This window comes from Leptopilina boulardi, unplaced genomic scaffold (genome assembly GCF_019393585.1).
Source record: "Leptopilina boulardi isolate dan_hultmark-lab unplaced genomic scaffold, ZJU_Lbou_2.1 LbouV2_260, whole genome shotgun sequence".
Lineage (NCBI taxonomy): Eukaryota > Metazoa > Arthropoda > Insecta > Hymenoptera > Figitidae > Leptopilina > Leptopilina boulardi.
Genome location: NW_026137819.1, coordinates 484,120 through 511,233, shown reverse-complemented (window position 1 = coordinate 511,233; position 27,114 = coordinate 484,120). Strand labels below are relative to the sequence as shown.

At 22.3% G+C, this 27,114-nt stretch overlaps 2 protein-coding genes across 8 annotated transcripts in view; one reads left to right on the top strand and one right to left on the bottom strand.

Annotated features, from left to right (window-relative positions):
- LOC127281026 (phytanoyl-CoA dioxygenase, peroxisomal-like) overlaps positions 1-27,114 on the bottom strand; it is a 62,031-nt gene that overhangs the window by 18,059 nt on the left and 16,858 nt on the right. The gene's annotated exons all lie outside the window — the stretch shown is intronic.
- On the top strand, positions 150-25,962 carry LOC127281023 (uncharacterized). Of its 5 annotated transcripts, none has more exons than XM_051304502.1 (9): positions 150-1,431; positions 21,843-22,091; positions 22,694-22,890; positions 23,092-23,539; positions 23,625-23,885; positions 24,063-24,300; positions 24,384-24,470; positions 24,847-25,115; positions 25,347-25,962. In XM_051304502.1, exons 2-9 carry the CDS (start codon positions 21,990-21,992, stop codon positions 25,515-25,517), a joined length of 1,773 nt encoding a protein of 590 aa, XP_051160459.1. In that variant the 5' UTR covers positions 150-1,431; positions 21,843-21,989; the 3' UTR covers positions 25,518-25,962. The 5 variants fall into 5 exon arrangements, with proteins under 5 accessions (XP_051160459.1, XP_051160456.1, XP_051160458.1 ...); XM_051304499.1 differs by having other exon boundaries at positions 151-1,431; positions 24,384-24,620; positions 25,347-25,961; XM_051304501.1 differs by having other exon boundaries at positions 152-1,431; positions 24,366-24,470; positions 25,347-25,960.

Genomic DNA, 27,114 nt, shown 5'->3' with positions numbered 1-27,114 from the left:
CCCCTTACTCCTAGAAAGTACGAAAAAAACATTAGAAGACGGTACGCGGACATAAGCCCCTTCAAAAAATGTTTTTTTGCGGAAAATGGCAAAAAAAATTCTAAAAAAATTTATAACTTTCGCCTTGACGAAATCTAAAACATAAAATAATTTTTTTTAGCTTCTATTTACTCCTACAAAGTACGAAAAAAACATTAGAAGTCGGTACGCGGACATCAACCCTTTCAAAAAATGTTTTTTTCCGGAAAATGGCAAAAAAAATTCGAAAAAAATTCATCACTTTCGCCTTGACGAAAATTAAAATATGAATTAATTTTTTTTAGCTTCCACTTACTCCTAGAAAGTACGAAAAAAACATTAGAAGACGGTACGCGGACATAAGCTGCTTCAAAAAATGTTTGTGTCCGGTAAATTGCAAAAAAAATTCGAAAATAATTTATAACTTTCGCCTTGACGAAATCTAAAACATAAAATAATATTTTTTAGCTTCCACTTACTCTTAGAAAGTACGAAAAAAACATTTGAAGACGGTACGCGGACATCAGACCCTTCAAAAATTATTTTTTTCCGGAAAATTGCAAAAAAAAATTCTAAAAAAATTTATAACTTTCGCCTTGACTAAAACTTAAATCTAGATTAAATATTACTTGTTCTTCTATTTTTATTGTTTTTATTATGAATATTAATAATTTAATTTTTATTTTTATTATTTTTATCAATCATTTATTTCCTTTCAGTGTTTGATGTCGTGGTTTGAATGTTATTGAATTTCATTCTTTTGTTTTTAAATTATAACCTAAGGATTTGCGTAATTTGCGTAAGAATTGTCAAACTGTTTTATATGTTTCATTCATTTGTTTATATGTTAGTACCAACATAAATTTTTTCAAAAATTGACTTGGAGTTGATAACTGGGTGCCAGTTTCAGTTTCATAATTTTTGCTAATTTACAGATTCTATGGAGGAAAAAAAAAAAAAAAAAATTAAAAAAAAGAGAATTTATGGAAGAAAGTAAAAAAAAACAAAAAATGAAAATAAAATGACTATAATTGTATAATATTAGAAATTAGAAAATGCGCTCGCGCGTTGATAAAGCGTTGCGATGCGTCGGCGTTAACAATCAGCACGTGGCATTGACTATATACAAAATCTACATCCCGGTGTTTCTTGTTTAAGTCGGGACAACCCTCCGACGACGTTTGTCGTGTGCGCGTTTTAATATCCAGTCGATCTATACGCATATATATATATATATATAGTTTTGTTCGGCGAATTCAAGAAAATTTCCTTCTTCGTCAAGAAAGAACGAAAGAAAAAAAGAAAAAAAAACTACAAAAAAAAATGTTTATCAAATTTCTTCATTATCAATTTGAGCCGAAAAAATCAGGATTTAAAAATTTTTATTTCCTCAAACGATGGATCTTCTGTTAGGTGAGTTACAAATTAAACAAAAATTTTATTTTCCAAATAATTAAATTTTATAAATAACAAGAAAAATTTGTACATGACAAAAATTTTTTTTGTTTATTTTTACCAATTTATCCGCAGGTTTTTTTTTTTTTTTATTATTTTTTTCATATTAATTAATTTTTTTTTCGTATTAATTATTTTTTTTTTTTAAATTTATTTTTTGTATTAATTATTTTTTTTATTTTAATTTTATTTTTTGTATTAATTATTTTTCTATAATAATTATTTAGTAGTTATTATAATTTTTCCGTATTAATTATTTAGTAGTTATTAAATTTTTTTTTGGAAATTAATTTTTGTTTTCAAAAATTTTCAAATTCATTTCATAAATAGATATATGTATTTTTTTTTTTTTTTTAAATACTGAAAATTTTATATTATTTCGAAAACAAAAATTTGAAAATTTTTTAAAAATTTAATTTTGCGTAACAATAAATTCTTTTTGTTTTTTGTAAATTTGAAAAAGAAAATTTTTCTCCCGCGATCGTAATTAGTTTCAGAAAAATTGTTTCCCCTCTTTTTCTTCGGGCAAAAAAGAAAATTTTCCAATTTTCTTTCGGGGAAAAAGGAAAATTTTTTCCGATTTTTTTTTTATGTTGGTAAATATTATATATACTTTCTGTAAAAATGAAGTAATTCGGGTGAAGTTTGACCTGCTTCAGAGAAAAAGAAAGAAAAAGAGAGAGAGAGAGAGAGAGAGCGCAAAACACATTTGCATTGAGAGGGTGATTTCATTGAAATGTTCCACACACGGATTTTATGAGTATATGACCCGATATAAAACAAGATATTCACAACGATGCTCTACGCTCTGTAAACTCATTTCACCGCTTCTTATACCATCCTATAAATTGCCATATATATGTATACAATGCGTTTTATATAGAAAAACGAATCCCTTCCCTCCTATATATATATATTTTTTGTATATATATATATATGTGATAATATTTTTTTGCTCGTAAATATTGAATCTTAGATAAAGATAAAGACGATTTTTCAAATGAATGTTTTTCTTCATCAAATTCAATTCACCATCCTCCTTTTTCATTCTAAAGGGGAAAACTTCATTTTTATCTTTTTTCCATCGTGAAAATCATTTTTCTCTTAAAACTCAAAAACTCTTGGTACATTGTTCTCTTTAGGAATTTTTTTTTTTTTTTTCCTATATTTTTTGTTTGAAAAATTTATATTGTTAATCAAAAAATTTTGTTATTAATTTCTTTTTTTATAGAAAAAATTTTTTTTGGAGAAAAAATAAATTTAATTATTATAAAAATTATCAATTATTATTTAGAATTTTTTTTTTTTTTTTTTCTCCAAAAAAAAAGAAAAAATTTATTTATAGACATTGAAATTGTACGACTTTTTGGATTTTTTTTTTCGAATTATAAAAAAAAAAAAACAAAATATTTTCGATTTATTTTACAAAATGAAATGAAAAATTTAATTAATTTATTAAATTAAAGAGAAATATGAATGTGACTTTTCTTTGGTACAATATAGATAATTGAAAATTTCATTTTTTTTTTTGGAAAATTTTGAATCTAAAATGTCTATGGAAATGAATTATTTTCAATAATTTTTAATGATAATTAATTATAATTTAAAAAAATTTCCAAAATGATTTTTTGAAAATTATTTATTTTAATATTATTTTGAAAAAATTTAATTCTAAATAATTTTTTTGGGAAAATTAAAATTATTTTCAATTAAAATTCTTTGAAAATTGAATTATTCAAAAATATTTTTCATATTCAAAAATTCTTAAAAATTCCAATTATAGTCAAAAATTCTTTTTAAAAATAATCTTCAATTTGAATTTATAAAATTTTCATTTCAAAATCTCGTAAAATTCAATGAATTCTTAAAATTTTCTGAAATTCAATTATTTTTTATTTTTTTTTTTTTTTTGATATCTATTTAAAATTATTCGCCTATTTAATTATTTCCCAATTATTTTAATCAAGTTCTTCTTAAATTAAATTATTTTTTAAATTATTTTTCAATAATTTGAATAAAAATTTAATTAATATTCAATTATTTTTTTTTATTTGTTTAAAAAAAAATCTTCAACAATTGAGGTTTTTTTAAAAAAAAATTTCAATTTAAAAAACTCTTGAAATTCAATTATTTCAAAAAAATCAAAAAAAATATATATATCTTTTCAAAAAATCAATTATTCTTAAAATTATCAAAAATTCTTCGCCAAATTAATATAATTTTCAATATTATTCATCGATTTTTTTCTATTTCAAATTTTTTTTTTTTATCAATTTCTTTTGAAATTTAGTTTATTTAAATTATTTTTAAAATATAAAGGAGAATTGAAATTTAATTAATTAATTTTTAATTAAGGCAACCGAGTGATAAATTCAATTATTTTTTAAAAATATTTTTATTTAAAAATTCTCCTATTTTCCATATAGTATGAAAATCTAATATTTTTGAAATTCTTAAAAATTTGGCTCAATGTAATTTTTTGATATTATCTAAATAAAATTTCTTGACAAATTCCTATGAAATATGTCTTATTAAGGAATTATTAAAATTTATTTTCAAATAATAAAAACAATCTTTAATAGAAAAAAATATATTTATCAAATTAAATTTATTAAAAGTTAAAAATTAAAATTTCAAAAAAAAAATTCTTATATTTCCATTTTTATAATATTTCCAAGTCTGATTTAAGCAATTTATTTGAAATTAAAAATTTTGTCATAGTTTTTAGTTTTTAATGATCAAAAAAATTTCAGGCAATAATCAATCAAGTTTTATAGATTTTTAAATAAAATTTTTTTAAAAATAATAATAAATTTGAAAGAGTTATAATTAAAATTTTTAGAAATAATTGAATTTGAAAAGATTTTTATTAATTTTTAGAAAATAATTAAATTTTACAGAACTAAAAATAATTAAATTTTTAAAGATTTAGAATTTTGATTTTTAAAATTAATTGAACTTCATGTGATTTTTAATTTAAAATTTTTGATGATTTCAATAAAAAATTTATTAGAAATTGAAGACAAAAAAAAAAATAATTTCTAAACCAATTTTTGAGTGAAAAATGGTTTCAGATAGTTATATTTTCGTAGAATATTATAAAAAAAATCATTAAAAATAATTTGAATTTCAGAAGAATTATATAATTGAAATTATTAAACATCAAAAAAAAAATTTTAGATGGAAAATTTTCGAACTAATTAAATTTTAGAAGCTTTTAAATTAAAATTTTTGAAAATAATTGCGTTTCAGTTGATTTTTAATTGAAAATTTTGAATATAATTGAATTTTAGTTTGATTTTCAAAATAAAACTTTTAAACATAATTCAATTTTAATTGAAATTTCGGAAAATAACTGAATTTTAGTTGATTTTGAAATTTTTTAAAATAATTGAATTTGATTTGATTTTGAATTGAAATTTTTTTTGAAAATTGAAACTAAAATCTTTAAAAAATAATTTAATTTTTGTTCGTTTTTAATAAATTTTTTTACTAATTTCCATTAAAATTTTTAAAAAATTTAATTTTTTGACTAAATTGAACTAAAAATTAAAAAAAAAAAAATAATTAAATTTCTGATTTCTGATTATTGAAATTATAAAATTTCAAAAAATTTGAGAAGGAAAATTTTAGATATAATTAAATTTTAGAAGCATTTAAATTTAAATTAAAAAAAAAATTGAATTTCAGTTGATTTTGAATTAAAATTTTTAAAAATTATTGATTATGAATTAAACTTTTGGAAAAGAATTGAATTGAAATTATTTGAAAATAATAGAATCTTAGTTAATTTTAATTGAAATTTTGGAAAATAATTGAATTTTAATTTATTTTAAATTGAAAATTTTTTAAATAATTGATTTAAAATTAAAATTTGGGAAAATAATTGAATTTTAATTAATTCAGAATTAAAAAATTTTTAAATAATTGAATTTTAATTAGTTTGGGAATTTTAAATTTCGGAAAATAATTCAATTTTAATTGATTTTGAATTGAAAATTTTGAAAATAATTGAATTTTATTTGATTTTCAATTAAAAATTATTCAGTTTTAGTTTATTTTGAATTGAAATTTTTTTGAAAATAATTGAATTTTAATTGGATTTGAATTGAAATTTTACAAAACAATTGAATTTCAGTTGATTTTGAATTGAAATTTTTTAAAATAATTGGATATTTAATTTGTTTTGAATTTAAAATTTTAAAAATAATTGATTTTTAATTGAAATTTTGTATAATAATTGAATTTTAGTTGATTTTGAATTGAAAATTTTAAAAGTAATTGAATTTTAGTTAATTTTGAATTGAAATTTTTGAAAATAATTGAATTTAAAAAGATTGTATTAAATTTTAAACAATAATTATTATAATAAAATAAATTTTTAATGATTTTTGTTGATGAAGAATTTATTAGAAATCATATAAAAAAAAAATTGAATTCCAAAAATTTTTTATTAAAAGAATGTTTCTAGATAATTGAATTTTCGAACGAATTTAACAAAAATCCTTAAAAAAAAAATAAATAATTGAAATTTTTGCAATTAATTAAATTTCAAGTGATTTTGAATTAAAAATTTTTTGATTAATTTTATTTGATAATTTTTTTTTTTTTTTTTTTTTTTTTTTTTTTTTAAATTCTAAAAGTCGCATTTTATTAAAATAAGTCGAAAAAAGTCGTATTTTTGAAAAAAAAAATGGAAAAATTATAATCCAATGCCTGAATAAATAAAATTAATAAAATATATGGAAATGAAAATTAATTTTTTTGAAAAAAAAAAATAATTTCGAGTATAAAAAATTATAAAAGAGGTGAATTTTTTTTTTTTGAAACTGAGAAGATTTAGTCCTTTTTGATGAATAGAGAAAGAGAGCAAGAGAGAGAGAGAGAGAGAGATACAGTCAGAAATGTGAGTCCTGGCATGAGGAAATGTGAGATTTGATAAGTTGCACAGAAACGAGTTTACCAAGCCAAGCAGACGCAATCGATTTATATCGTTAATAATAAAGAAGCAGGGTCTTCAACCTTCTGCGATCGAGTTATGTTATAGTTATAATAGATCGACCTTTACAAAAGCAACTCTAAAAAAAATATATGTATATGTAATATAGTTTGTTCTTGAGTTATTTCTAAATAGTGTTTTTTTTTTTTTCCTCCTTTTTTTTTTATTCTACTCTATTTTAATGAATATCAAGCTCTCTTTTCGTTTGATTTTTTAAACAAAAGTTCATCTTCAAAATTAGATTTGCCAAGGACGAGAGAGTGGAGGAGAAAAATTTCCTGGCAAACTTGTAACCAAAATGTATTCTCCTTATCTTTTCAATTTCATTTAAAAGGAACTTGGAAATATTTTTGAGAGAGAGAAAAGGAACAAAATTTAATTTTTCAAAACATAAAAGAACAATAAAACAAAAAAAAAAAGAACAAAATAAATAAATAAACACATATTTCATTTCAAATTTTTCATTGAAATGCAAATTTTGTTTTTTGTATATATTTAAAATTAATTCGGAAATAATTTTTGTAAAGTAAATTTTGAACGGAAATTTTTCAATTTTTTTTTCAGGGTTTTTCATTGCAATGCATTTTTTTTTTTTTTTTTTTTTGGTATATTTGAAATTATTTCGGACAAAATTTATGTGAATTAAATTTTGAAATGAAAATTTTTCACAATTATTTTGAAATATTGAAATAATTTCGAAAATAATATTTTTGTGAAGTAAATTTTGAAATTTTTTATTGCATGGCTTTATTTTATTTTTGTCTATTTCGAAAATAATTTTTGTAAAATACATTTTAGAAACTAGATTTTAATTTGCAACGAATTTTTTTATTTCAATTTTTGTAAATTAAATTTAGAAACAAGATTTTAAAATTTGAAAGAAAATTTCAATTTTTTAAATTTCGGAATGAAATAAAGATTTTTTTTGTATACTCAAAATTTTCGAAAATAATTTTTTCTACAATAAATTTTGGAACGAAATTTTAATTAGAAATCGAAATTTTTCGAATTATATAATATTTTGGCTAATGAAAATGAATTTTCTTTTTATTTTTTTGTTTTTTTTTTAAAAAAAGGTAAATATTTGGAATAAAATATAAATTTGAAAATGAGGAAAAAAAAATTTGGATTCAAGGAAGGATTTTTTTTTCTATAGCGAGAGAGATCAACGCAAAATACAATTTTGCTTACCAGGCCAAGAAAAAGAATTCGTTTGGCCAGACTCTCAGGCACCGCGCGCGTAATCGAGACAGACGGAGAGAGAAAAAAAAGAGAGACTCGGTGCCAGGCCTTTAATGCAAAATTAAAAAAAATTTTTTTTTTTTTCTTTTAATTTTAATTAAAGTCATTGAAATAATAAAAATTTCCAAAACGATAGCAAAATTTTTCCAATCAAAATATTTTTTTTTCTTTTTTTATAAAAATTTCGAATCATAAAAAAAATTCCCAAAACGATATTTTTCCAATCAGAATATTTTTTTTTCGATAAAAAATTTCGAGTCAGTAAAAATTATCAAAAAAAGAAATTCCCTTCACGGATATTAATTTTTCCAATCAAAATATTTTTTTTTTTCGATAAAAATTTCGAGTCAGTAAAAATTATCAAAGAAAAAAAAAAATTCCCAAAACGATACAATTTTTCCAATCAAAAATTTTTTTCCTTTTTTTTGTTGATAAAATTTTGAGATATTAATTTTTTTCGCACACCTGTGTGAAATGATCATCTCATAAATTTTTGATAAATCGAAAGAAAATAAAGGAGAAACAGAGGGAAAAAGTGAGAAAGAGAGACAGAGAGAGAGAGAGAGAGAGAGAAAAAGAGAGTTAATATGACTTCGATCGGATATGAAGTAAACATGAAAGAAAGAATCATGCCAAGGTTACATTTACGAAGCGATTCAACTTTTTTCTGCGATATTTTCGTTAAAAACGAGACAAATAGTTGAAAAAAAAAAATCTTATTTATTTTAAGCAATAACTACTTTTTCGAACGATTATGTAAATTTTTTTTTTTTTTTTGCAATAAAAAGCACACACAGGAGAAAGTTGAAAATATTTTTTGAAAAAAGAGAAAATATATTAATATTAAAAAAAAATATATATATATATATTAACGTTAAAAATGTAACAACAAAATACTAAAAATTTTTCCAGCATAAAATTTTTCCAAGGACTGAAAATAAAAAGAAACGAAAATAAAAAAAAAATAAAATAAATTGCAAATTTTAAATAAAGAAAAGGGAAAAATTTGTAATTACTGTATATTAATTAATTGTGTAATTAATCTTTTCAAAATTTTTTTAATTATTTATTTATTTAGTAATAAAAATAAAAACAAATTATAAATAAAAAAAAACTATTAATTAATTTTTTCAGTTTCAATTATTTATTTATTTACTAATGAAAATAAAATAAATTATAAATAAAAAAAAAACAGGAAACTTGTAATTACGATATTAATTAATTTTATAATTAATTTTAATTATAATTATTAATTATTTTTAATGTTAATTTTTTTTTTTTTTTTTTTTGAAAAATAAATTCTTATTTATCGAAATTGACTTTTTCCATTGACTCGGAATAAAGAATAAATGACTGTCGATGAAGAAAAATTTTTTAATAATCAAAAATAACAAAAAAAAAAAAAAAAAAAAAAAAAAAAGAGAGAAAAGAGAGAAAAAAAGAAGAGATTTTAAACGTGACGAGCAACAAGTTTTTCCGTTCAGAAATCAAGTGGAATAGTTTATAAATTCGAAAGAAACTTTTCAATATTGCTCTTAACTTTCTTAAAGTTGATTTTTTTGTCAACTTTCTCAAATATTATATATATATATATATATATATATATATATATATATATATATATATATATTCAATGTGATTCATGACTTTTCTACATTTATCCAAATTATTAGGAAAAAAAAAATATATTCTCTAAAAATTACACAACTTGGAAAAACAAATTTTTACACAGTTTTTTTGATTTATAATTTTTCTTTTCTTTCTTTCTTTTTCTTTTTTTTAATTTTTCTTTTCTTTCTTTCTTTTTCTATTTTTTTAATTTTTTTAATTTTTAGTTTTCAATTTTTAATTTTCAATTTTTAATTTAAATTTCTAATTTCAAAATTTTCTAATTCAATTTCTAATTTTTAATTTAATTTTTAATTCCAAATTTGATTTTTAATTCCTAATTTAATTTTGAATTTCTAATTTAATTTTTAGTTTCTAATTTAATTTTGAATTTAATTTTTAATTTCCATTTTTTTTTTTTTTTTTTTTTTTTTTTTTTTTTTTAATTTTTCCACAAAAATCTCTTCTTTTATTATTAAATTTCCCCCCCAAAAAAAAGATTAAAAAATTGTTCCTATTTTTTATTTGAATAAAATAAATTATATAAAAATTAAAAAGAAATTAAAATAAAATTTACGCAAATTTATTTTTTTTACAAACAGAAAAAAAATCTCCGAACCAAATAAATAATTTATGTGATTAAATCCCCGAGTTTCCTGCTTTCTAAATACAAAGGATAAGCGATAAATATTTATTTATTATAATCCTTTAATGTTTAAAATTCATAAATAAATTAAAAAAGGAACAACTTATTTTTTCACAAAAAAAAAAAAAAAAAAAAAATAATAAAATCCGAAAAAAGAAAATTTTATTTTTTTTTTGCGATTTTCCAAAATCGAAAGTGGAAAATTTATTTTATTGCGCCAATTAAATTAATTAAAATTATTATTAAAATTAAAAATTAAAATTATTATTAAAATTAAAAATTAAAATTATTATTAAAATTAAAAATTAAAATTATTAAATTAAAATGAAAATTATCTTCACAACAAATAAATTGAAGCGAAAACGAAATGGAAATATTTGCACAAAAATTATCACACAAAAAAAAACTCCCAAGAAATCAACTAAATAAACCGAAAGTAATCCGAAAAAGAAAAAATATATTTTTTTTTCAGACGATTAAAAGCAAAATATTTTCACGACCACAAAATTATTGAAGAGAGAAAACGAAAATATTTGCACGATACAAAAAAAAAGCAAATATTTTTCATGATCGAAATTCAAAACATGAAAAGGAGAAATATTTTCACGATTGAAATGAAATATTTTTTTTTTTTTCGCCATCTCATTAAAATCGAAAATGAAGAATTCCAGTTTTCGTAATATTGCCTCCTGCCTGATTTTTTTAATTAAAAAAAAAAAAAAAAAAAAACAGGTCGATGATAATTGAATTCTATATTTATAAGCATCAGAGCAATATAGATGATATTCTTAAGCTATGAGCGCGAAATAATTAACAAGTTTCATTTTCGTCCGTTCGAAGCGTCTCAATATAAGCGTTTGGGAAAAAAAAAAAAAAAAAACTGGACATTAATTAAAATTCGATCTTTTTTCATGGTCACGGACTCTTTTGCTAGAATGCCTCGTGTCCTGTGATATATAAAGAAAAAAAAATTGAGGGAAGGGACAAATTTACCCCCGTGTGTGTATATATATATGTTAATGTATAAAGTGGGAGGAGTTCGCGTGTGGCGGAGAGCAACTACTAGATAAAAGCGTGATGGAAGGAGCATAAAAGTCATATCCTTACGGTTGACTTGATGAAAGTAGGACATGCCGTACAATCGATATGTCAGTCGTTCAGTTTCAATTCGGTCAGGATCTATACGTACATGTCACTTGTTTGTTTTAGATACTTAAAGAAAAAAAGAAAAAGAAAAAAATTTTTAGAAAAAAAATTTATTTTTGTTGGGAGAGAGAAAATATTTTTTTTTTTTTTTGTAAATAATGACAGAGCGATGGGATTATTGTCCAATCAATCAAAACATTTACAGAAAAAAAAGGAAAAGTAATCATTAAAAAAAAATTAGCAAAAAAAAAAAAATAACAAAAGAGAAGAAAATAGAAAAATAAAAAATTAGCAAATGAGAAAAAAGTTGCAAAAAAAATTAGCAAAAGAGTAGAATATAGCAAAATAAAAAATAGCAAAAAAAAAAGATTAGCAAAATAAAAATCATAAAAAAATAGCAAATGAAAATTAGCAAAAGAGAAGAAAATAGAAAAATAAAAAATTAGCAAAAGAGTAGAATATAGCAAAATAAAAAAAAAGCAAAAAAAGATTAGCAAACTAAAAATGATAAAAAAATAGCAAAAGAAAATTAGCAAAAGAGAAGAAAATAGAAAAATAAAAAATTAGCAAACGAGAAAAAAGTGGTAACAAAAAAAATTATTAAAAAAATTAGCAAAAGACTAGAGAAAAGCAAAATAAAAAATTAGCAACAGAGTAGAATATAGCAAAAAAAGATTAGCAAACTAAAAATGATAAAAAAAATAGCAAAAGAAAATTAGCACAAGAGAAGAAAAAAAAACAGTATAATAAAAAATTAGCAAAAAAGATAAAAGTATCAAAAAAAAATTTGCAAGGAAAAAAATAGCAAAAAATTAACAAAATTAAAAATTATTAAAAAATAGCAAATAGAAGAAAAAAAAACAAAAGAAAAAAATTAGCAAAAGAAACGAAAATAGCAATTTAAAAAATTATCACTATATAAATTATTTTTAAAAAATAGCAAAAAATATCAAATAGCATAAAAAAAATAATAATACAAAATTAGCAAAAGAAAAAATAGCAAAATTATCAATCAAAATTAGCAAAAGAGGTAAAAATTAAAAGAAATTATCGAAAGGGAAGATAGTAGAAAAATAAAAAATTAACAAAAGAAAATATATTTTTTAAAAATTAGAAAAAGGAGAAGAAAATAGCAAAAACAAAAAAATTAGCAATAGAAAAAAATATTAAAATAAGAAAAAAGCAAAATATAAAATTTAGCCAGAGAAAAATAGCAAAAAAAAAAATTAGCGAAAGCGTTTATATTATCAAAACTGAGGAAAAGAACAAAATAAAAAATTAGCAAAAGGGATAATAATAGTAAAATAAAAAATTAGCAAGAGAAAAATTAGCAAAAGAGATAAAAATTAAAAAAAATTATTAAAAGGGAAGATAGCAAAATAAAAAAAAATAGCAAAACAAGAAATTAGTAAGAGAAAAATTGATAAAAGAGAAAAATTTTTTTAAAAAATTATGATAATAGCAAAATAAAAATTAGGGAATGAGACAAAAATAACATTAAAATAAAAAATTAGCAAGAGAAAAAGTAGTAAAATAGAAAAAATAATAATAGTAAAATAAAAAATTAGCAAAATACAAAATTAGCAAAAGAGAAAAAAATCATCAACAAAAATAGCAATTAAAAAGAAATTAGAAAAAGAGAGAAAAAAATTTTTTTTTTAATTACATTCACTCAATATTAATACACAAAACACCGCCAAGAGTGGAGGATTAAATAAAAAAGAAATCTGAATATTCAATTTCATGAGAATGAAAAATTTTCCTCTAAATGAAAATTTCCCACTCCCTTGAATTGTAAGATAAATATATTCACCGAGAGAGAGAGAGAGAGAGAGAGAGAGAGAGAGAGAGAGAGAGAGAGAGAGAGAGAGAGAGAGAGAGAGAGAGAGAGAGAGAGAGAGAGAGAGAGAGAGAGAGAGAGAGAGAGAGAGAGAGAGAGAGAGAGAGAGAGAGAGAGAGAGAGAGAGAGAGAGAGAGAGAGAGAGAGAGAGAGAGAGAGAGAGAGAGAGAGAGAGAGAGAGAGAGAGAGAGAGAGAGAGAGAGAGAGAGAGAGAGAGAGAAAATTTCCGGAGATTTTAATGCAACGGACCAAATGCATAAAAAAAAAAAATTTCCCCTCTATTATAAAATAACCTTGTACCAAAATGAGAAAAGAAATCAAAGTCAAGTAAAAATAAAAATAGAGAAAAGATGTTTTAAAAAAAAAAAAAATTCACACTCAGGGGGTGAGGGTCATTGTCAGGGATTATTTTCCGCAGAAGTAGAGAGAGAGAGAGAGAGAGACAGAGATGATATAGATAAAGGTCAACGAAACTAATTGCCTTGGCAGCAATCAGAAAATAAATCGATGATCAGGCCTTTTACTTTCCGATTTTCATTCACTTCCGCTTTTAACGCCTTTTCATCATTTCCGTTCCAGTATTATCGTTATACAATTTGACCTTCTTTGGGGTAGAAAAAAAATTCCCCTTTTTTTTCTATATTGAAATCGTAAATGTGCTAATTTTTTTCTTTTCTTTCCCTTCAATCATTTTTTTTCTTGATTGATAAAGACGTATCGCTCACACGATTTATATAAAAGTTTTTTTATTTATATTTTATTATTGGCATTTTGTAAAATCTTTTTTTTTCAATTGAAATCGAATTTTTTGTCCTTTTTGAAAATAAAGAAAAAATTATTTCTAGAGAGAAGTATTTTTTTTTTTGAAAAAAAGCCACGCTTTTGCTTTATTCAATGACTTTTTCAGGTTTTCCAGAACAAAAAACGATATTTTTCTTCAAAAAGAAAAAATATTTTCTTTTTCTATGAAAAAAAATTTGTAGTATTTATTATATAACTTTATAAATATTACTTTTATAATAACTCATTAGAAAATGCTTCGTTTTCGCTCATTTTTTAAAATAAACAATGATAATTTAATAAACAGTCACAAATTACAATTACTGAAATAAAACGAGGAATGCTGTCTGATTCTGAATATTTTTTACACGAATTTTCAATTTTTTTAATTAAAAAAATTCGTATAAAAAGAAATTTCTATCAAATGCTAATTCGTCTAAAAAAAATTTCTAATTCCGTCAAAAGCAAATTTGAAAAATTTTAATTGCTCCATAAAAAATAATTTATCACAGTATCAAGGCAATCGCAAAATTTTTAACTGGAACAATAATTAAAAAAAAAAAAAAGAAAAAAACTAACGACAATATTCAAAATTGGTGTTTATTTCTCACGATTCGAAAAAAAAATTTCTGACTTTTACAAGGGATTTTTTCTCCAAAAAAATTTTTATAAAAAAAATTCCCTACTACACAATGGAGAAAAAAAATCTACTTAGAAAATAAAAAAATTAAAGAAAAATTATAAATAATTAATAAAATAAAAATAAAAAACATCGAATGTTAATTCTACAAGCATCCACAACCAATATTTCCCCATGCATAGTCTTTTCAAGTTTTCGAACAATTTTTTATCACGTTTTTTTTTGAATTCGTCTTCCATGCATAGTCTTTTCAAGTTTTCGAACAATTTTTTATCACTTTTTTTTTTGAATTCGTCTTTAAAAAATTTTTATAAAAAATTCCCCAGAACACAATGGAGAAACTAAATTTACTAAGAAAATAAAAAGAAAATAGAAAAAAATAAAATTCCCTAAATTTTTTCCATGATTTTATCATTTAGCATAATATGGCAATTCTGATAAATTATATAACACTCTCGAGTTTTGAAATAATAATGAATCTTAAGAAAATAGGTCTACACGCGAAAATGCAAATTTTTCTAATGAAAATGAATAAAACATTTATAATAAAGAAGAAATGCTATATTATTAATTATAATAAATGAATTTTTTTTTGACTTTAATGATGAATCATAAAATTTATTATTAAAATTTTGAGATTCATTTTCATATAAAGTATATAGCGATCATTATTGGAATTGGATCTTGCGTTATATTCGTGAATTTCTCTTTCTCTCTCACTGTATATATCAATATATAGAAATATATATATATAGTTTTTTTTTATATCATGCAAAAATGCATGAGCACGTAACGCAAACTGAGCCAATAAAGTGTAATCGTCGCTCGTCTCTTGTGTTACGAAGAAACCGAATTTAAAGTGTGTGTCCCGTTTAGAAATGAATCGATTTTTCTTTTTTATCTTTTCTTCACAGACTTCAACATACTTCTATAACACTTCCCCCTCCCCACACAATTCTAGATTTTAGATCTATTTGATCCAATTTTTGTATAGGAAAAAAAATCATCATTTCTCTCGTGTCACACACGCAGAAAATATTTCATGTTCTGAATTCGAAATTTCTTGGGAAATTTCTTTTGTCTCGGTTTTTTTTACTGTAACATATTAATAAAATTATTATTAATTTTTTTTGTAATAATTTATTTATTAATATTAAATGTAACATTATTTTATTTTTAAAAAAATACTTTTTTAATGAAACTTATTTATTAATCAGTATAAATAATATATAATCACTTTATTATTGTTTTTATTTTATTATTATCTTATAATATTTTTTATTTATGTTTTTAATTTTATTTTTAATAATTTTATTATTACTTTTAGTATTATTTCATTATTATGCGGCAGGCCTTGGATTATTTTTAAATATTTATTTATTATTGGTCAAAAAATTCCATTATTTTTTAAAAATTTCCATAAAAACACAAAAATTGAATTAATTTTCAAAATTTTAATTATAATTTGTCAAAAACTTTTTTTTAACAAAAAAACTCAATGATAGTAAGGCAAAAATTCAATTATTTTCCAAAATTTCAATAAAAATCTCCAAAAACTCAATTATTTTAAAACATTTCAAAAAAAAAACATAAAAATTCAAATGTTTTCCAAGATTTTAATAAAAATCCCAATAAATTTAATTATTTTAAAACATTTTAATTCAAAATCATCTAAAATTCGATTATTTTCAAAAATTTCAATTTAAAATCAACTAAAATTCAATTATTTTTCAAAATTTTAATTCAAAATCAATTAAAATTCAATTATTTTCAAAAAATTCAATTATTTTTCATAATTATAATTCAAAATCAACTAAAATTCAATTATTTTCCAAAATTACAATTCAAAATCAATTAAAATTCAATTATTTCTAAAAATTCTACATCAAACTCTTTCAAATTCAATTATTTTTAAAATTTTAATTAAAATGCTTCCGAAATTCAATTATTCTCAAAAAATTTAATTCAAAATCAAATAAAATTCAATTATTTTCAAAAATTTTCAATTCCAAATCAATTAAAATTCAATTATTTTCAAAAAATTCAATTCAAAATCAACTAAAATTCAATTATTTTCAAAAATTTCAATTTCAAATCAATTAAAATTCAATTATTTTCGAAATTTTCAATTCAAAATCAACTAAAATTCAATTATTTTCCAAAATTACAATTCAAAAATCAATTAAACTGCAATTATTTCTAAAAATTCTACATCAAACTCTTTCAAATTCAATTATTTTTAAAATTTTAATTAAATTTCTTCTGAAATTCAATTATTTTTAAAAATTTGAATTCAAATCAACTGAAATTTAATTATTTTCAAAAAATTTCAATTCTAAATCAATTAAAATTCAATTATTTTCAAAAAATTCAATTTAAAATCAACTACAATTCAAATATTTTCAAAATTTTCAATGAAATTCCCAAAAATTCAATTAATTTGAATTTAAATTTAAATTTAAATTGAATTTAAAAATCTCTAAAACTGAATAATTTTATTATCTCGTTATACAATTTATTATTATTATTATTATTATTATTATTATTATTATTATTATTGTTTTATTATTGTGTTATACTAATTTTTATATTATTATTATTATTATTATTATTATTATTATTATTTATTATTATTAATTAGTCGATGAATTTGTTTGAAAATATTTTCTCGAATTTCTGGAGACAAAATAGAAGGGTTTTAAATTTCAAGAAAGTAAATCTCGGTTTGCGTTATTCTTTTCAGTTTAGATAAGGAAGTTCAATTATTAGCCTGTTTCCTCCCTACCAATTATTTGCCAGACACTTTGTACGCAATAAGAATGAAAAGAAACAATAATGAAAGATAATTTGCATCATTTAGTGATAAACGAATATTTAGATTTTTATTTTTTGCTTTTTTTAATATTATTATTCTCAAAATTAGGAAAAAAAAAATTTCCCCTAATTTTATTTTATTTGCACAAAAAAAAATTTTTTTTTATTCTCTTCAGTTTTTTTATATATATAAAAATAAATAAATTATTATAGTCGCATGATTATCTCTAATTATAATTTTTAGTATTTTATTGGGAATTTTTTATGGATGAATTTTTATTTTTCAAATTTTTAATTAATAAAATTTTTAAGACGCCGAATTTTTATTTGTCCGAAATTAGAAATGACCGCAACAAACAATCGACAGAAAGATTTCGGCGTAATTTTTTTAAAATTGACCAATCACGATTTTCTTGATAATTTCTAATTGGTCAATTTTGAAAAATTGCGCCGAAATATTTCTGTCGATTGTTTGTTTCGGTCATTTCTAATTTCGGACAATTGAAAATTCGGCGTCTTAAAAATTCTATCAATTAAAAATTTGTAAAAATAAAAATTTTTCCAAACAAATATTCGATAGCTAAAAATGTTGTTATATAAAAATTCGTATAAAAAGAAAATCTTCCAAATTTTTAATTCGAAAATTCGTCTAAAAAAATTATTTCTAATAAATAATAAATAATAAATAGAAAAAAATATTTTTTAAAAATTTGAATCATTAAATTTTAGTCACAAAAAAAAATTCTCGAAAATAAAAAATTCAGGCGAATTGAAATTAATTAGATTATACATATTATAAAACATAATAAAACATGTTTCGGGTCAAATTTTATGACTGCACGAGTTTAGAAGGAAATTACTCGAAGAAAATATGCTCTCACTCTCTCTCGAATAATTAAGATTGCCACCCTGCAAGTTTCCCTGTTATATCAACCTTGACCCCTTAATACAAATTTCTATTATTTCGTACAATTTGGTCATCACCCTTAATGGTTGTTTCGACTAACATCATTTATCATTAAACGAGCGAGTCGAACGTTGAATAATACATTTTCCTTGAATAAAGAATTAAAAAGTGACTTCAATAAAAATAATAATAATAATAATAATAATAATAATAATTGAACCAAAAATTAAAAAAGAAAAAATTTTAAAAAGAAAGAATTAAAAAAAAAATTTTTTTCTTTTAATTAATAATAATATAAGTATTAAATATGATATTTCAACTATGATTTTGTGTCATAACCAGGACGAGCTTACAATCGATTTCCTCCCACCTTTTCATAGACTTTTTTTATCTGACCACATTATGACCATTGTGTATAAATTCTTGCCGAGACTATTTCAATCGTGGATAATATATTTTTTTTTCTTTCATTGTCATTAGCGAATTTATTATTTTTATTATTTATATTATTTCTCTCTATATTTAATTAATATTATTATAGCGGTATCATTAGTGATGAAGCAAATCTAATTTTCCAACTAATTATTAACATAATAATTTTATTACGTGGGTAATTAGAATATAATAATAATAATATTATTATTATTATTATTATTATTATTAAATAATAATATAATTATAATGAAAAATAGTTTTTTTCCCGGTAATAGTAATTGTAAAATAGTACTATTCATAATAATAATATAATTATTTTTATTAATAGTCAATTTAAATTATTTATTTTAATTAGAAAGTTTTAATAAATTTTTAATTGATATTGATTAATAATTTTATGTCAAATTTCAAAAAAAAAAAATTATGTAGAAAAATTACAAATTATTACAAATAAAAAGAAATAAAAAAAATGTTTTTTAAATTTTATGTAAATAATAAAAAAAAATTTTTTCAATGTAAAAAAATGAAATTAAAGAAAAATTATAAATAATTAAAATAACAAAAATAAAAACATCGAATGTTTGTTCTAACAATGAGCACCCACAACCAATATTTCCCCATGCATAGTCTTTTCAAGTTTTCGAACAATTTTTTATCACGTTTTTTTTTAATTTAATTCGTCTCAGTAGCCGTCCATTTTTACAAATATCTCGTATATTCAAATTAAATTATTTTTAATAATAATTTTAATAATAAAAAAAAATTATTTTATTTTAATAATAATATTATCAAAAGTTTGAGAAAATTGTTCAATTTTTCCAAAGAAAAAAGAAAATTCGAGAGGAAGAAAAAAACAAATTAAGTTTTTCGTTTTCTTGTTCATTTTTTGTGGAAATTATATAAAAATATTCTATTTATGGAATTCACAAAGCAATTTTTTTATTACATTCTGTGAGCGATTTTGAAGAAAGCATTTATGTAGGCAACGTCACGAAGTATTTGCACTGCGAAAAAAAAAGAAAAAAAAATTCTGAAGCTTTATGGCAGCTTTTTATAGAATTAGTCCTGACTATAACTCAAGCTAGAGTAATGGCACTTTCGGTAGGAAGCAATAAGACACTAAAAAATAAAAAAAATAAAATAAAAAAAAAGTAAAAGTAAATTTTACCTCAGGACTTGAATCACCTTCAAGGGGAAAAAAATATCGATGAAAGGATTTTAGTTTTAAGTATCTTCTGCACGTTCAATGGAAAAAAACTTCTTTTTTTTATATAATATTTATTTTTTTTAATTCTCTCAAAGAATCAATGGGGAAAAAAAATTGAAATTAAATTGAAAAGAATTTAAAGAGTTTTTTTTCGAAAAATTGATATGAAAGATCAATTAATTTTTTATTTTTTTTTTATTTTAATTTTATTTTTATATAGAATCGAAAAATTTGTGAAATATTAATCAATATCTAAGGAAAGGTACAATTTTCTAAATATATTACATTATATTATAATATGAAGCTTGTAAATCATTTTCACGATCAAATTATATATAAAGTATATTATATAAATTATGTTCGTAAACACAGAATTGTACACCATATTCTGAATTATGATACATAATATATAATAAATATTATATTAAATTATTAATTATAAATAATTAATATTATATATAATAGATTCCGTTAGCAGATTTGGTACGAATTTTTCGATTTTTCCTGATTTTTTTTTTAATTCATGTAAATTTTAATAAAATTCTTCGTAAATTCAATTATTTGAAATATTTTTTAATTAAAAATTCGCTAAAATTCAAATTATTTCCTAAAAAGGAAAAAAAGTTTTTTTAAAAAAAAATCTTCAATTCAAATTTAGAAAATTAGGAATAAAATTATTATGTCACGTTTTGTTTATTTTTAAGAAGGGAAAAAAATTATTTTGTTATTTATAAGTTTTTCTTCTTAAAGGAAAATGTTAATTGTTAATTAATTGAGATACTCCGGGTAGTATTAAATTTACCTTGAGGAAGCTTGCATTTCTAAATACATTTGACAAACCAAACTAGTAGAACGACGGAAAACATGAGTTGTTCCGACCGCTCGACGACGGTTTTCTCTAATGGTCCTTAATGGAACCAGTATGCTTCAAACTAATCGAATTAAATACTCAAGATCTAGAAGTTAATATTATAATAAACATCACTCAAAATCAGAAAAAACCAAAAAATTCACTTTTACCAAAATACAATTCACTACTAATTTTGAAGAGAATTTTTTAAATCTTTTTTTCCATCAAAAAATATCATTTAATTATAATTTATAATTATGTAAAAATAACAAACTAAAAAAGTTTTTCCAATATAAAAAAATTAACAAGAAAAATTATAAATAATTAAAATAACAAAAATAAAAACATTGAATATTAGTTCTACAAGTACTCACAACCAATATTTCCCCATGCATAATCTTTTCAAGTTTTCGAACAATTTTTTATCACGTCTTTTTTTTTAATTCGTCTCAATTCAACAACAACGTAATACCACATATTTATTTATATATAAATTTTTTTATTTTATTAATTTAATTTTTGTTCAAAAAATAAAAATCAACAAAATATTGTTTGAATTCTTCTACGTCAAAAATTCAATCAATATAAAAATTTAATTTGGATTTATCCACCGCTGAGTAAGTCTTTTTATGCGATTTCTTCTCAAATAGCAGTTGAAATGAATTTTCTAGATATTGAGAGTGAAATATTGGATTAAAATCGAATCGTCAATTTCGTTTCTGTTCGAAGGATAGGGATACATATATATTATTGAATCTATGATAAAAATTTTTATAATAAATGCTTTCTTCAAATATTGTTCGCGCAATTGCCTTAGGAAACTTTTCATTTATATTTGCCATTTCTATAAATAATATATCTACAACTTTTGTCAATTTTCAAAAGTTTTTTCAAAATTAACAAAATCAATTTCTTTTATTAATTTTTAATTTTAATCTAATTATAAATAAAATAGTAATTAAATTGACTTGAAATTATAATTTAAAAATCAAATAAAATTCAAGACAAGAGCGATAAAAATATAGACAATCAAAATTCAGGAGAGAGAGAAAGAGAGATATTGATCTGTCTCGAGGGGGACGCGTTAAAAATAAATAAATCCACAACTCGCGAAACTGATGCCGATGATAAGTTGTGTGTCTATGAGGGAAACTAAATTTAGATAACTTTAGACACACGAATGCGAATTTAATTTTATCTAGATTTTCATTTCAGCACAATTTTTTTTTAATCGTTTCATAATTTTTTTTTTCAGCATTTGTTGCGAGATTTCGGGATCGGAGCCGAGAATGAAGATCACATGAATAATGAAATGAATAAAGAAGAAAAAAGAATTAAGAGTCCGTCAAAAAAAAGGGAAATTTAGAAAAAAAAATTTATCCAGCCAAAGGGAAAAGGAGGAATGGGCCCTTGGGCCTTTGGTGTACCAATTGTCCTAGTATCATGTGTGGGCCTTCTTCTTAATGCCTACATTCTTTTGGTTGTTCTTGGACTCGGCAAACAGGTGATAATTAATTTTTTCCCCCTCCAAGGACATGAATTTTTGATTAAAATTTTCAAGTTTCAAAAGAAAAAGCACCCACAACCAATATTTCCCCATAGTCTTTTCAAGTTTTCCAAAAATCCTTTTTTTAATTCAATTTGTTCCAGTAGCCGTTCATTTTTACAAATATCTCGTATATTCAAATTACTTTTCAACAATTTTTTATTCTTTTTGGCATGCAATGTATTTATTGGTTTAAGTAAACAAATAAAAGAAAATAATATTTTTATAAATTTTATTTTTAAAATTAAAGTGGACGGAAACTGGGACAACCACACGGTTTAAGATAAGATTTAAAAAATTTTTGAATAAAATAACAAAAAAAATATATATATAAAAAATAAGAAAGTAAAAAAAAGGTTTTTTAATTTAAAAAAAGAAATTAAAACGAATGTCGGTTCTAAAATGGGCACCCACAACCAATATTTTCCCATAGTCTTTTCTAGTTTTCCAAAATTCTTTTTTTTTATCACTTCTCTTCTTATTTTGTCTATTCAAGATAGTAATTTACGAGTGATAAAATCGTCGAGAAATGATTTTTTAAAATTCTTTTCTCGATTCAGATCCATCAGCAGCAAACTGCAAACACCTTGCTGTTAATTCATCTCGGAGCAGTTGAGGCTGCCGTTTGCCTTGTGCTCCTAATATTCAGTACTGGTTCCTGGCCATTTGCTGGTACTTGGTGCGTTATACACGGGTTTCTTTTGGCTCTCCTCCATCCAGTTGCCCTTTGGACTGTAACCGGTCTAAATTGTGAAAGGTATTTCTCAATTATTACAATTATTTAAATAAAACTTATTGTTATACATAAAAAAAAATTTATTCACTAAAAAAAATCAGATTAGCAAAATATTTTTGAAATATTACGCAACGAATCTACTTTTGAATAACTAATAAATTAACTATATATTTTTTTGGCGAGAGCCCAATAAGAGTTGTACATAAATTTATTTTTATAAAGGTATTATGCTATCGCAGCGCCATTACACTATGCAGCATTAGTTTCACCACGAAGAGTAATATTTGGATTAGCAGCATCGTGGACAGGATCATTGCTACTCTGTTTACCACCAATTTCCGGTTTAGCACCACCATATAAATATATTCCTGGTTTAGGATGTTGTGCTCCTGATTTTGGTAACGATAATTGGGGATCATCGGCTGCTGTTTATGGTGTTGCTTATGCTTTTTTAGGTTTAGCATTGCCGGCAGTATTGGTGACTGTTTGTAATTTACGTGTACTTGGAATAGCACGTTATCATCGTCATCGTATTGCAAGTGCAATTTACGAGGTGACACTAAGTGCACAAGTCACAATTACACATCAACGGAATCCATTTTTTATTCCTTCTATAACGTCACCAAACGCTGGCGGTGGTCCACCACGTTTTCACAGTGCCGCTAGTACGGTAAAAGAAAAAAATTATTCTCTTATCAAAATGAAAATTAAGAGTTTCAGTTTTAGAAATTAAGGAAATATTTTTCCTTTTTCAGGTGATGCAACTGGTTGGTTCTCTTTATCTGTTGTACTTTCCTTATTGTGGATTGATCCTGTGGGAGGTGTGCTGTGCCATTGGAGTTGGGGGAACTCAACAGCGTCTGCATGCGCATCCTCGTTTTGCGTCCTTGGCCTCACTTCTTCTTGCCTGTTCACCACCCGTAAACGGACTCCTCTATGGTCTTAAATCACGAACCTTGCGACGGTCCGTGCAAAACTATTGGCGTAAAAAGGCTACTAAATCCGAATTACAGCAGGTATGAATCTTATAATTCTGATTTTAATATTTTTTAAAGGTCCACTACTGAAGATCAGAAATCCGATTCATAAAAACCGCGAACCTTGAAAATTAATTACAGGCGTGGTTATATGTATGCTTTAATTTTTTTTTTTTGTTGAGCAAACATCCCCTATCGATTGAATTCTAATTGCAGGAAATTCAGGCGCGAACACCAAGCGCTACTGGTTCAAGGAGGCCTTCCGGAAATGGACAAGCCTCCTTCTTCCCTTTTCCGCCGTTGCAACGACGCCTCAGCGAAGCACTATTAGTACTTGGTTCCTGTAGAACGGGAAATATATTCGATGAGAGCAATGTACGAAATTCATTTCATCGCAGTAGATTACAAACTGCGGCGTCATGTAATACTCTTAGAGTGCCAAATACCGAATTAGGTAAAGAATTTTGAATTAAGATTTTCAAAATTTTTAATTTAAAATTAAAAATTTAAATTCTTTAGGAGGATCTACAAAACCAGTGAGAACGAGTGCAAGTACAGCGAGTCTACAGCTTACATCACGTTTTTGTAACGATTTTGATGGAAGCGAAAGTATTGAAAATGATGGTGGGTGCTCTATAACTGATACTCCAAATCAAAGTCCTAGGATTCTCATAACTCGAGCTTGCAGCGAAGAGAGTCAGGGCTATGAAAGTCCATTGCTTAAGAAAACAATAACAACAGCTGCTTCTGCCCCAGTATCGCAGATTTGCGAAAGTATATAAAGTCCAAAAATTTGTTGTCAATTCATCAATTTTATTTATTCATTTAGTAATTTTTTTCTTTCTCTCCCTACTTTTTCTTGACTCTTTTCTTGTTATTTTTATAAATAGAATCATTTGCGCAAACATTCGTGATGTTAAGCTCTGTTTTGAGAAAAATTATGTTTTTTTTTTTTTGAAGTATTTTCTAATGAAAAATTTATTTTTCTGTTCCTAAAAAGAGAGACGCTGGAGACAAAGAAGTACAGGAAGTGATAGTAGCACAGGAAGTAGTGATGCAAGTGTTTGGACCACAGGAGTAATGCAAAAATCATCATCAAGGGGTAAAAATTCAATGGACGCCTGGCCAATTGGTCGAAGATTTGTTCGGGTTAAAACATTGGAGGAGGGTGTTATTTTTATAGGTAATCGACAACTTGAACGAAGTGAAAGCAGTGATAATACGGAAAATACAGCGACAACTACAACTTCAACTCTTCCCAGAACATTGGTATAAAAATTTTTGTTTCCATTTTTAATAATTAATTGCAGTTCTTTTAATTTTAGAAAATCGGATTTAGATTTTAGAATCGGATTTTAATTCGATTTTTTCCCCCCTTCTTTTAAATACTGATTTTACTAATCAAAATTTTCCTCTAGGTCACTAAAAAAAAAACCATTTTACCATCTTAAAAAAAAAAACAAGTTTTAATCTCAAAATCACAAAACATCCACTTTACAGAAAACAATGAATTCATCTAACAACGAAGGGACCTGTTACAGGAAAAAGAACGACAACAAGAAGCAATGGATTCAAAGGCGAAAAAATCGAATAATTCACAAGAGGAAAGTGAGAGTGACACAAGTTGGAGTAGTTCGGAAGAAGTCAATGAAAAAAAGGCGAACCTTATAGCTTTAGAAGAAAACGTCGATACTCAAAAATGAGTCTAAATATTTCCAAATTTAGGAATATGACAATTTAAAAAAAAAATACTCTGATGATGATAAAGGAAATCAAAATTTCCTTTTTTTTTTAGTTGAGGGAAAAATTGAGAGAAAAATTCCAAAAGGAGTATTTTTAAATTTTGCAAATAGTGAAAGAAAGAAAAAAAAAAAAAATTTTTATATTTCCAACTGAATCCTTGCCCCTCTCAAAAAAATAAGAACTTGAGTAACTCGACATTCCTAATATTTTTTTTTAGAGATTAATCGACGTTACATATCCTAAGACTATATTTTTGTACTTCCAAAAAAATCTTCATTCCCTTTTTCTTTGAAAAGAAAGTATTTTCAATTTTTTATTCGACTGAAATCGATTTTGCTGTTTTTTTTTTATTTTTTTTTTTGCAAATTTCAATTAAATTAATTTCAAAAAAACATATTATAAAATTGTAATTTTGTTTAAATAATAGTATAAAATTTTGATTTTTATTAAATAGTATTAAATTGTAAATTTTGTTTATTTAATAAAATAACAATTTTATTGTTATTTTTAATATTTCAAAAAAGTGACAATTTTTCCCAAAATTACAATTAATTCGATGAATTAGAATACGAAAAAAAAAGAATTTTTAATTCTTATATACAGGCCTCGGATAACAACAATTCTTCAAAATTTCAATTATTTTAAAGTTTTTTTCAATTAAAATTTTTATAAAATTCAATAATTGTTGAAAATTAAAAAAAAAGTCATCAAATAAAATTATCAAAAATTTCAATTCAAAATCACTAGAAGTTGAATTATTTTCAAAAATCTGAATTGTAAATCTTCAAAAATTCAATTATTTTTAAAAAATGATTATTTAAAATTATTTCATAAATTTTTTTTATTTCTGTAAAATTTAATTATTGATTGAAATTTAACATGAAATCTTAAAAAATTCAATTATTTTTAAAAATTTTAACTGAAACTCATCAAAAATTCAATTATTTTAATATGAAACTCATTAGAAATTCAATTTATTTAAACTATTTTTCAATTAAAATTTTTATGAAATTCAATAATTGTTTAAAATTTTAAACAAAAAAATTAGAAAACAAAATTCTCGAAATATTCAATTAATAATCACTTGAAATTCAATTATTTTAAACTATTTTTCAATTAAAAATTTTTGAAATTCAATTTTTGTCACCAATTTCTGATAAATTCTTTTTCAATAGAAATCACCAAAAAATTTCAATTAAAAATTACTTAAAATTCAATTATTTTCAAAAATCTGAATTATAAATTTTTGAAAATTCAATTATTTTTCAAAATTTCAATTCAAAACCAATTAAAATTCAATTATTTTTAAAAATTTCAATTCAAAATTAATTAAATTCAACTATTTTTAAAACTTTTAATTCAAAATCAACTAAAATTCAATTATTATGCAAAATTCCAATTAAAAATCAATTATTTTTAAAATTTTCAATTAAAAACAAATTAAATATCCAATTATTTCAAAAAATTTAAATACATAATCAACTGAAATTCAATTGTTTTGTAAAATATCAATTCAAAACCAATT